This window comes from Acinonyx jubatus, chromosome D1, assembly GCF_027475565.1.
Source record: "Acinonyx jubatus isolate Ajub_Pintada_27869175 chromosome D1, VMU_Ajub_asm_v1.0, whole genome shotgun sequence".
Lineage (NCBI taxonomy): Eukaryota > Metazoa > Chordata > Mammalia > Carnivora > Felidae > Acinonyx > Acinonyx jubatus.
In genome coordinates, this window is record NC_069390.1 from 14496488 (window position 1) to 14509809 (window position 13322).

Here is a 13322-nt window from a genome sequence, read left to right on the forward strand (position 1 = left end):
AGCAGGAGATAGCCAGTCGTATCTCTAACCTTGCCCTGTACACACCTTCAGAGACAGCTACTAATTGCATTTACGTCTGCCACTATTTAGTTCATCTTTCTTTATATAGTAGTTCTCCTGCATAGTCTTAATATTGATGAAGCACAAATCATCTTTTTTTACAGACACTTTTGCTCCACACGTTTAGAAAATTTTTGTCTCCAATTCAAGGTCACAGAGATCTTCTACGTGTTACTCCACATGTCTTGTACCTTTACATTTCATATAACATTCATATTGCATTCATACATCTAGTCTTCCTGAATGACATGACACCACGAGTGCAAATTACATGTAAGACATGGACCCTCGAGCCTGAGGGTGAGGAATCCTAAGCAGAAGAATGGCTGAAGTAAAGCCACAGAGCTGATAGGTTCTAGAATATGTTTGGAGAATGGACGTGGACCCAGTGTACTTGGATGAAAGCTTCTGAGCTTAGGGACACACAGAGAGAAAAGCAAACAAAAGAAAAATAACTCACATGAGGTTCTGGTAGCCACGTGCCGTGCTAAAACTTCACACGTGTTAGCCAAAGTAATATTACATCTTTGCGAAGTACAATATCTTTTTAAAAGAGAGACTAATATAATTAGAGCACAATGTCAAGACCCAGAGATAAAAGCTGTCAGGAATCACCCAGCTCTCCCTGACCCTAAAGCCTATCATTGTAATACCACACTTTCTACCAACGTAGTGATTTCTGAGATCGGCAAATTAGACTCAGATAACTTATGGAAGATTTCTAATAAGCAGGAAGGTTGGATTTCGTTCCAAGGAAAATGGGATTTCTTACAAACTTTTGGAGAGGGGAGTGATAGGATCAGAGAGATGCTTCAGGACATTTTTAGCTTCCTCACATGCAAGTGGGCACACGTGGAACCAGCTGGATCTTTCAAGGTGCAGATTTTAATCTGATTCCCAGTAACTTATTTCTTGACTCATGTGACAGCAGTCATGGGTAATTTAGCCCAAGTGTCCAGGCAAAGCTTATGTACTTTCTACAACACCTCAAATGTTAAATGCCTTTGCTACACAGGATCAAAAGCACGATGAATATCACTCATGTACATGAATTCTGAATGGGCCATTTTAGACCATGCCTTCCTCGTGCTGGTTTTCATCTCCATGTTTCTCAGGGTAGAGATGAGACGATTCAGCATGGAGGCAATCACTGTGTAAAACCCCACATGTAGAACATAAGGATAGACACAGGGGGCAAAGAACAAAACTACCACCGTTATGTGAGAGTTGCAGGTGGAGCTTTGCAGTACCCTGAAGAGGAGCGGGTCTTAAGGTTAAATCACACGAGTAGGTAAGAAGCCAGCAGGGCAACAAAATGTCTGCCACCAACATCCCGGAATTAGCAATCGCCAAGACACTAACCACACAAATATCTTTGCATACCTGTTTCAAAAGGGGCTTCACATCACAGATGTGGTGATCTACCTGGTTAGGACCCCCAAAAGGTAAGTTGAGTAAATTTGGTTAAAAGCAACACATTAAATAAAGGGTAAAGCTTGAACTTTTCAATCTGGCAATATTTTTGTTTTACTAGTAACTTGACAAACTGATTATCTGTCCAATTTCTCTGTTATAAAAACTCTATTGAATTACATCTTCCTCATAAACTTTTCTACTTTTCTATCCTTCTGTATATAAGGCCTTTATAATCATTGTAATTTTAGTATTGCATTTACATAGGCGAAAACTATTCCTGTATTTTCATTGTCATTCTTTTCATATAATCTGGTTACACAATCTCTTCCGTTTTGTGATATTTCCTGTTTTCAAAGAAAGCATTTATTTTTGCATCTTATTAGAGATACAAATGAACACATTTCATCAAGTTTGTTTCAGGTTCTTCTAGAGAATCCTCATGTTTGTTTCAAAGATGATCTGTCATTTCCACTCATTTCCATGATTTGTATCAGAGGGTTTTGTGATTGAAGTTTGTTTGTTTGAACTCACGTCTTGTGTAAATAAGAAAGACTCTGGATCTTATAAACAGTGTCCGTCCTCCTAATTTCTGGCATTTTATGATTCAGTTCCTGTATGGATTTTTTTTAATGGACCAATATGTAGAAAATCAGTGAGTGTGTTTTTAATATCTTGAGTAATTGATTTCACTCTATGTTTACTAGTTTATTTCTTATCATTAAAAAAATTTAAGTGTATTTATTTATTTTGAGAGAGAGAAAGAAAGAGAGTGAGCACAGTGGCGGGGTGGGTTGGGGGGGGGGGCAGAGAGGAGAGACAGAATCCCCAGCAGGCTCCACACCACCAGCCCAGAGCTCAACACGGGGCCCAAACCCGTAAACGGCAAGACCACAACAAGAGCTGAGACCAAGAGTCAGACACCCAACTGACTGCACCACCCAGGTGCCCCTTTACTAGTTTATTTTTATTTCCAACGTGAAGTCCAGAGTTAAAACCACAGAATCACTTTAAATCATATTTCATTATGCCCACTTCTTGCTATGTAATTCATTTCTAAATACCTCTGGAGTTCATTTAGGTGACGATCCTATCATAAACCAAAATTTGGTCTTAAAATCATGGAATTTAACTGTCTCTTTGCCATACAGAATGGCTCATTGTGTGGTCTAGCTACCAAACCTCCATTTTCTAACGCAAGATAACTCCAATTTTCTTTTTCACATCACAATTCTCGGCTCCTGTAATATTGTCTTAACTATGCATATAACTGATTTTGTGCATGTCAACCTGTTCATAACATCTCAAAGCCTGCAAAATGAACTAAGTTTTAAGCTTATATTTTGTATGGATGACTTACTATTTCTTTTTAGTCACTATGAAACTCCAAGTCCTATTTCTGTCACTCATAAAATGTTACCAAAGGAAAAATTACTCTGTGAGATGGTTTCCTTTCTCCCTTATCCGTACCTAGCTGCCCCTCTGTTTTTTATAAAAGATATTGAGCTCCAATGTTTGATTCCAGACATTTCTCATGGCATTTTTCATCTCTGAGTTCCTCAGAGTGTAGATGAAGGGATTGAACATCGGAGCGATGATGGTGTAAAACAGAGCAAATACCTTATCCTCAGGGAAAGTGGTTGGAGGTCGAAGGTAGGCAAAGATTGAAGGCCCAAAAAATAAAATTATCACAGTGATATGCGACCCACAGGTAGAGAGGGCTTTGCGCCTTCCTTTGGCTGAATGATTTCTTAAAGTGAATAATATAATGACATAAGAAAAAAACAAGACCACAAATGCCACTAAGGTAACCATTCCTGAATTGGCAACCAAAAGGACACCAGTAACATAGGTGTCAGAACAGGCAACTTTAAGCAAAGGAAAAATGTCACAAAAATAGTGGTCAATCTCATTAGAACCACAGAAGGGCAACCTGATTACCAGAAAAAATTGAGGAAAGGAGTGCGCGGCCCCACCAGCCCAAGCAGCTAAGACGAGGAGATTGCACCTTGCTCTGTTCATGACAAGCAGGTAGTGGAGAGGTTTGCAGATGGCAGCGTAGCGATCAAAGGCCATGACGGTGAGGATTAAGACTTCAATCATTCCGAAGAAGTGCATGGTAAAGACCTGTAACATACAGTTACCATAGGAGATGGCTTTTCTTCCCACTAGGAGGTCAGCAATGAATTTGGGTGTAATGCTAGAGGTGAAGCAGATGTCCATACAGGATAAGTGGCTGAGGAAATAGTACATTGGTTGGTGGAAAAGAGAGCTGCATCGAATAGAGATAAGGATCAGAAGGTTTCCTACCAAGAGAGCAGCATAACAGAATAAGAAGAACACAAAGCAAAATATTTGTGTGTGATGGTCATACGAAAGTCCCAAAAGAATGAATTCTGAGACATTCCTCTGACTCTCCATCTGTTTCAGACTGGCGTATATTATAGACGAATGGGTTAAATACCTGAAAAGAAAGAAAACATGAATCTTTATTAAAAAAATTAGCAGCATGGCAACAATAATTAAAATTCACTAAAAAAGTAAATTGGCGCCATTGAATGAGTAAAATTAATTATTCCTGATACATAGATTTACACTTCTTTTTATTTTATTTTAGTCTAGTCTAGTCTAGTTTAGTTTAGTTTAGTTTAGTTTAAGTTTATTCATTTAATATTTCTGAGAGAGAGAGGATGAGAGCACAAGCAAGGGAGGGGAGAGAGAGAGAGGGAGACACAGAATCCGAAGCAGGCTCCAGGCTCTGAGCTGTCTGCACAGAGCCCAACGTGGGGCTTGAACTCACAAACTGTGAGATCATGACCTGAGCTAAAGCCAGACGATAACTGACTGAGCCACCCAGGCACCCCTATTTCTCTCATTTTAGAAATCTATTGTAAATAATTGTATAATGGGGAAAATGATGTTAACTTTTCAACATTAACAATAATGATTATGGAACATTTAAATGTTAGTTTGATGTTAAAAAATTAGCTATTGTTAATTTTGTAAATTAGATAACAAAAAGTATAATTTACGTCCTTTAAAAAAATTGTGCACATTTTAAAATGCATGCTTTTATCCATAGAGTCAACTTTTTTTTTTTTTTTTTTTTCAGAATGATCTGGACAAATTTCCTGTTTGATTTCGGAGTATCCTTGGGAATAAAAATTTATCAAAAATATGTCAGTTTGTTCTCTATAGTTAAGAGTCTGCTTCTTGGTTTTCTCTTTTTCCTCCCCTGTGTTCATCTGTTTTGTTTCTTAAATTCCACATATGAGGATTAAGGACGGCACTTGCTGTGATGAGCACAGGGTGTTGTATGTAAATGTTGAATTGTTACCTTCTACTCCTGAAACTAACATTACACTGTGTGTCAACTAATTAGAATTTGATAAAAAGCTTGAAAAAAAAGGAAAGAAATACATCAGCTTGAATTGTTTAATTTGTTTAAAGGATGAACTTCCTTGTCCTGTCAATAAACATACCAGTTGCACACCTTATACTAAAATAGTTTTAGGTACATTAAGAGCAAAGAATGGTTGAACACTAAGCAGCAAATAGACTGACAATGGATTAAAGTTGTAAGAAATAAAGCCAATTTATTCATTTATCCAACTTACAGTTTACAAGTTAAAATTAAAAAAAATGGTTAAAATTAATCTAAATTTGTGATGGCAAGTGATACATGAAAGGTAAAAAGAAATTGCCCAAGCATATGTACATTGTTCATATTTCATGACTTTTCCTAAGATTTTCACTCTTGGCGATAAAATTCAACAAAAGGAGATGATACAGAAGGTAGCCCCAAGAGAGATTTGTTTCAGCACTCAGCAACTAGATGTTGTATTAATGAATGGATCAAAGATTCGCCAATTTGCATCTTTTGGACAACCTTGAGATATTATTTATGTAGAGGGAAATAGTGTGTAGGATAGAGAGAATGCGCTCCGGGAGCCGTTTTCTCCAGTGCTGAGGACTGAACTGACACTCCATGAGATGCAAACACTATTCCACACTTTCCACCTTTGTCTGACCCGATGTAGCCACCTTATCTTGGCACTCTGGGTGACTATTAAAAAAACAGAGACTATAGGGGCACCTGGGTGGCTCAGTTGGTTAAGTGTCTGACTTGGGCTCAGGACACGATCTCACGGTTCACGAGTGTGAACTTGGGGTCTGGCTCTCTGCTGTCAGCATAGAGCCCACTTCAGATCCTCTGTCCCCCCTCTCTCTGCCCCTCCCCTGCTCACTCTGTCATTCTCTCTCAAAGATAAATAATAAATTATTATTCTTTCTCTCAAAAATAAATAAACATTTTTTAAAAACCACCAAATGCTACTGTAGCAAAACTATTTAGAAGCCATCAAATCCCATGACACACAAATTCAAACTTTTGTCCTTAAGATCAGTTTAGATGGTGAGTGGGTAATTGGTGTAGCATTTAAAATGGTCTATACTATGAGAAACGAATTCTATTTTAAATTACCATTCAACCTCATTTCATCAAGAAGAAAAAAACTCAGTCTCTTCCCGCGATGACTTATTATTGCTACAAGGCTTCCTAACCTCTGTATTGTTCTTAACAAACCAAAAATAATTATCAAGTTCATAGTGTTCAATAGTGACCTGTTCTTAAATAGAGGTTCATAATTTTATGATTTATTGATCAATTTTCTCCTTACCTTATTATAGTTAATGCTGATTCCTAATGTAGGAGATGGCATGCTGTGTACTTAACAGATAGATGTGTTTGCCTAAAACAAATTGACTTAAAGTTAATTGTGAGATAAGTCGGTTGGTCAACCACGTAAAATGGATATCACTTGACGTATCCAAACCCCTGATTTTCAATAAAAGAGACTCAGATCAAGATATTCTAAGTAATTTATTAACAGCAGAAAGTAATATTCTGTGGAGGACAGATATCTGGATTCCCAGTCAGTCGGGGGCTGTATCCCACGCTTGTGAGCAGAGCAAGACAACAGGGTGTCCCAGAGGCCAGCAGTGAGGGGAAACACTTTGAATCGCATCCCAATTTTAAAAAGTATGCAAGGTCACAGATTACCAATCACCCAGTCTATGTTTGTGAATATTTGGGGGGATATAAACATGGGGTCTAGCCTTCTTGATTCCAAATCATTTTGAAATAATTTTAGGTCATTTTTAGCAAAATGTGTATTCCTTCAGATAGGATTTTGGCTTGTTTTCTAGATTATCACAGATGTTTCATCCACAAGCTCATAAACTCTGATCCTGAAATCTGGGGAACATGCTATTATAATCACTGCTATTAGTTGAAGTAAAAGGGACATGTGGATGCAGCCCAGTGAGAGGATTATTGTCATTGAAACATGCAGTAGATTCTTGACCACATCTTCCAATTTGTCAAATAATTGAAATCATAAGTGATGAGAGGAAGAAATATTATGCACTCCTTCTAAAGGTGGTTGGAATCACAGAACAAGAAAGATGTAGAAACATGGAGAAGTATAATTACTGAATGGTGAACTGTTTTGATTCAAATTGTGCTTCTATATAGTAATAATTTGAACGTAAAAAGAAAACCAATTACCTAAATATGTCTACAATATGAAGTGAAATATGCCCTTATATTTGCCTTATTTCACTTTAAATATAGTTATTTAGAATTGAAGCGTAGAGTTTAAAATCTGGGTAATCTGGCCCTTGTTCTGTGAGAACTCGATCACCCCATTTGAGTAAAGACACTATGCAAACATTTTTCTTACTAACTTTATTAATGTCTTCCTTTCTTATAGACCAATAACTTTTAATAAGAACTCATAAGCAGAATTCACTTTCTCCCCTTCCATGTCATTTATGAACATTGAAGTTATTGCTAACCTCTTAAAGCTTCATGGCCCATATTTATAGAATCGATAAACTATTACATAATGCAAAAATATAATGAGGAATAAAAAATAATATGAAATACCCCAGGGTCATACGTGGTTCAAAACTACACATTATCTTCCTTATACTTTTTCTCTTTTTTTGAGTGAGGAGTTTCTGAAATTGCCATGCATACATATATAACCAGTCTAACAAGGAAACAAGAAACCTGAAACTATCACTATATGTTAATGAGGATGACCATGATAAATTTCAGTTTGGAGCAATCTTTTAGTAAAAAGAAACAAAATTACTCTAAACAATTAGTTGTCTTTAGTCATTTCTTTTTTCGGTGTTTAAAACTTTTTATCAAAGTATAGAAAAGTATGTAATATATAAATCTGAATGACCCAAAAAACACAATCCATTAAAGATAAAGTTGGTAAATTGGAATCCATCAACATTAAAGCTTCTGGTCTTTGGTCATTTCTTAATGCTAACCATTAGCATGCAATTTTCCTGTACTCTAAAAATCCAGTCAGATTATTACTTTATTAGTTTGGTCGTATTGCATAAAAATGCTGCATTTTGACTGTGCTATTAAAACAACAAGAATTATTGCTCTCAAAGTAGTTTCCACTGTAAGTTCATATTTCCTCCTAATGATACCAGAATATGGCCCGCTATAAAGCTAACTTAATTCAATCAAACAAATCTAGTCCATTTTAGGGTAGCAAAATTTTTGAAAGCTAGAAAATAACTCATCATTGGGATATGCAGTCATAAAAGCTGGGCTATTCCTTCACAAGAATATGGGGGAAATATATAAAAGCACCAGAAAAGGACTCAATAAATTTTGCTGAAACTTGAAGATTTCCTTAACTTCGACTCACCTATTCTTGTTCACCCGTGGAATTCTGCTTGCGAATAATGTACAATAAGACTAAAGTTAGCTACATTATTTTTATAGTAATCAAATTATCTTATGCTGCCACAGAAAATACAGTGTAAGAATGAAATTAAATGGAATAAACTTAAATAGCATAGAACCACCTCGAAGCAGATGGTGGAGCATCTCCAAAGGAAGCGGCATGGTTAATTCACTGATCATTAGATCTCAGGGGCTGTAAGATTAGTTTTAGACCAAATCAGGAGAGCCCCCTCCTGAGGTACTCACTCTACTGATTTTTCTCCAGTGTCTAAAGCTGAAAGAAAAAGGCAGAGATTTATACACCAGTCATGCAAACATGTGTAGGTCAATTCTCCAAAATTATCTTGAGAATCTCAGCATGTCTTAGAACATTTTATACATCTGCAAGGGGAGGGGGGTGGAGTTTAAGTATTCATTAACCATCAGGGATGTAAGAAATGGACCTTCAGACTACAAAAAAAAAAAAAAAAAAGAAAAGAAAAGAAAAGAAAAGAAAAGAAAAGAAAAGAAAAACATGAAGTATTTTGAAATTCTTACAAAAACAAACACACATTTTAAGTTTTAGAATGTCATTTATTGTATGCCTATCCCTAAAGGAAAGCTGATTTGGAAAAGCAGAATATAACATATGACAACACAAGAATTTATAGGTCTTTGAAAGTCTTAAGAAATTACATTCCCAGAGGCATTCATGAACAGATCTTCACCAAAGACCTCTGTATTGCTCTCCATGAGACTGGCCCTGGTGCCTGTGGGCATTTGGGCATTTTCTGGATATAACTTTACATCTTATCCTTTTTACATCTATCTTTTTTTTTTAAGAGATAAAGAGAGTGAGGGGGTGGGGAGGTGGGGAGTGGGCAGAGGGAGAGGGAGAGAGAGAATCTTAAGCAGGTTCCAGGCCTAGTGCAGAGCCTAAAGTGAAGCTTGATCTCATGACCTGAGCCAAAATCAAGAGTTGGACTCTTAACTGAGAAAGGCACCCTAGTACCCCTTTACTTCTTATCTTTGTGTTAGCCTGTGTCCAGCAGTTTCCCTGAAGGTTCCCCAATGCTCTATTCAGACAGAGCAATTCAGAAGCTCTGCCTGCCTTGTGTTCGTCTTACTTTCCGAAGAAAAATAATATAGTGTGGAATAGTATTAAGCTAGTATTGACTAAGAAAAAATTCACTGAAAGTTAAAACATAGAAACATTTATTTGGGCAACTGCAATTGTAATTGGGGAGGCACAGATTCTGGTAGGAACCTAAACTGCGTTCCCAGGAAGACAAAGAGAGGCAGAGTTATACAGGCAAAAGGCTATGAGTGTAATTCTCATTCAGGTCCCTTCTGCAAAACAGAGATTGGAATTAGGGTAACTGGGATTGGTTGGGTTAATATGCAAATGAAGGATTGGAACACTTTTAGAAGCAAAGAATGCTGATGACTCAGGTGTCATGAGGAGAAAGGAAGTTAACTCCAGGCTAAAGGCTGCCAGCTCTCTGAAAAGTTCAAAAATCTTCATGGTTTCTCCAATGCAGATGTGCCTAAACGCTTCCTTACTTATGGCCTCCTGATCCTATTTGTAAAAAGAGACTATCTTAAGTAGGCTTGCTTGCTCCATTTTGGAATTTTCCTTTTATAGTAGCTTCAGAAAGATCTGACTTGGGGAGGGACAAACACAGCCAAACACACGCGGTACCGTCCAATATGCATCGTTATCCAGAGTAACATATGTGGGTAGAGCAGACAGATGAATAAAGTTAGTGACCTGTAATATCAGGACTGGAACCCAAGGTATTTGTTGCCAGGGACCAATACTGATGAAATAGATGGTTGGGGAATAGAGAACAGAAGAAAAGGAAAGATTCAAGAAGAAACAATCTATCCTTTATATATATATATATATATATATATATATATATATATATATATACATATGTATGTATATATATATATATACATATGTATGTATATATATATATCCTTTATATATATATCTTTATATATATATGTATATATATATCCTTTATATATATATATATATCCTTTATATTTACATATATATATCTTTATATATATATATATATATCTTTATATATATATATATATAATCATTACGTGAGAATATAATAAAATATGAAGGGACATCCAGTCTCAATATATAGCCCAACTTTTATTTTGTTTACCATTTGGCTTAGTCCTGTGTTACTTCATTTCTGCAGGTTAGTTGGTTCAGTCCAAAATGTGCACACTGATACGAGGTGAACCAATTCTCCTCCCTCATACACAAATTCATATATGAAAAATTTCCTTAATACATGTAAAACTTTAGGAGATCAACTTATATAGGAAATTATCTGGTACAAAACAACAAAAATAACTAGAACTTATTGAGAGTTTATTTTGTGCTTTAACTTCTTGTATCGTTTTATCTCACAACTGAACATATTGTGAGATAAATAGAGTTAGTTCTGTGGTTCCAATAAGAACACGAGCTTCCAGAGGTTAAAAAGATTCACTCAAAGAGCTACCAAATGCGCATAAGGAAAAGAACGCTGTGCCTTCTGTGTGTGAAAGAAACAGGTTTTTATGTGTTTACTGCTGGCTTCCAGCCTTTTAAAGTAGAGTAACCCTGAGGAAATGAGAGATTCTAGCATGTCAGAATGATGGATATCAGAGCTCATGTTTTACTGGTTGTCCATTCCAGTATAATGCATCTTGTTGACCAAGCTTCACTCAAGCTGGCTTGTGTCACCACACAGAAGGAGGTAGCTGGTCATATCTCTACCCATAACACAAAAACACAGGATCATCCTTATTAGACATGTGTATAAGTGACTCACTTACAACCCCAATCCCTGCATTTGTCTCAGTTCTCTGCTGAGAATTGATTTTGTTCTATTTATCCTTCTTTTCTAATCACCTTCTAAAACCTTCTGTTTTATGGAGTACATGGATTTACTTATAAAACCGAGATTTTAGGGGTGCCTGGGTGGTTCAGTTGCTTAAGTGTCTGACTCCAGCTCAGGTCATGATCTCATAGTTAATGAGTTCGAGCCCCACATTGGGCTCTGTGTTGACAGCTCAGATCCTGGAGCCTGCTCTAGATTCTGTGTCTCCCTCTTTCTCTGCCCCTCTCCTACTCACGCTGTCCCTCTCTCAAAAATAAATAAATATTTTAAAAAAGATTTAAAAAAATGAGATTCCAGGTATTTTTGAAGTTATTAAATATTGTTCTACAGACTGGAAAGAGAATTCTAGAAAGAACAACTTATAACTGGATAACTAAGTTATCCAGTGTGTGTGTATATATACACACACACACTGGATAACATATATATATATACACACAAAATATAGCTCAGTATATTTTTGGTGGGCTTACTATATAAAACAGTCATAATTTTTTGCCAATAAAATCTTATGAATTCTTGAGAAAAAAACAAATGATAAGAAAATGTTTTGGTTTTGTTGTGTAGCATTCTTTCTGATGGGTCAAGTATTTCCTCTGACCCATCCTCAAGACCATCAACGTGCCCCCTACTACACACACACACACACACACACACACACACACACACACAGAATTATCACACATACACAGGAACAAATATACACACTACATTTTTTTTTAATTTTTTTAACGTTTATTTATTTTTGAGACAGAGAGAGACAGAGCATGAATGGGGGAGGGTCAGAGAGAGAGGGAGACACAGAATCTGAAACAGGCTCCAGGCTCTGAGTTGTCAGCACAGAGCCCGATGTGGGGCTCGAACTCACGGACTGCGAGATCATGACCTGAGCCGAAGTCGGACACCCAACCGACTGAGCCACCCAGGCGCCCCACACACTACATTTCTGTATTAAAAATAATCCAAATATTCTTTGGAGAATTACTATATTAAGCCAGTTCAAACCAAACTATGACTAGACAGACTTGATTTCCTATGAAATAAAATGTTTATCTTTGATAAGCCACAGGTTTTCCTGGATCCATGAAGAACAAAAAAGTAATTCGATGTGTGAAAAGTTCTAAAAATAGAACTATCAAAGGAAGATTTCCTGACATTAGAGCAAACACTATCTCATTTATGTTTTGTCCTGGACTTCTCATTGGCTCTGGGGCAGGAGTAATTCAATCGAGGAAACTGTGAAAACGATGCAATCGTTCTGCTGAGAAAGGCAAATACTTTCGCAGAGAGAAATGTCTATACAAATGGGAACCAAGACCCAGGCTATGTGATTCAGAGGACAAGGAATAAATGAAAATTAAAATAGTAGTACCTCAAAATGCAGAAAATAAGAAAAAAGATATTATAGGGGGCTTACAGTCTGTTGGACTTCATCCCTGATTGCTACAGGGAATGTATGTTGAAGTTTTAACCTTTCTGGCATTACACATTTTATTATTAATGCATGATAGCTCATAACATAAGGGGAAGTGCTGGATATGTGAGAACAATGTATAAAGGCCAATAAAAAGAGAAGATAGTATCTTTGAAAGTAATTCATTACCTGTTAACTTCTTAATTTCCATGGGTTTATTGCTAGAAAACAGATAAAAGAAAATAAATATATACTACTTCTTTGAGTTGGCTCAATCAAACTGGAAAAACACAGAAGAAGAAACACTAATATGGGGCACAGGATTATTTTAAAAGGAGGAGATGTACAGTTTCATATCAACAAAAGAACAGATTAGAAATGCTTCTGGTCTGTCCATGAGTCAGCAAAATCTTGTGGAATAAGAAAACATCAAGAGTCTGACTTATAGGTAAGACATGAACACTAAGGCATAGTGGGGGCAACATAAGCAGAGAAGAGAGAAGAAATAGTCATAGCGCTGACAGACTTTAGAGTATGTTTGGAGAATATAGAGAAGTCCAGTGCAGCTGGTTGAAAGCATCCAAGCACAGGGAATAAATGAAGAAGGGTAGAGAAAGAACGAAAATATGTAACGTTTCCAGCAGCCATATGCCCTGCTAAATCTTCACATGTGTTAGTCAAAGTAATATTGCAACTTTCTAAAGTACAATAGTACTCATTTCATAGATATTTGAGTAAAGGGGAGGCATATGGGGCACTTGGG

General features: G+C 36.6%; 1 protein-coding gene across 1 annotated transcript; it reads right to left on the reverse strand.

Moving 5' to 3' along the window:
- Positions 1-2613: 2613 nt before the first annotated feature.
- On the reverse strand, positions 2614-3951 carry LOC106986214 (olfactory receptor 4P4-like). The gene has a single exon (XM_015084386.2). The coding sequence runs from the start codon at positions 3892-3894 to the stop codon at positions 2944-2946; it is 951 nt and encodes a 316-aa protein (XP_014939872.1). The 5' UTR covers positions 3895-3951; the 3' UTR covers positions 2614-2943.
- Between the last annotated feature and the right edge of the window lie 9371 nt (positions 3952-13322).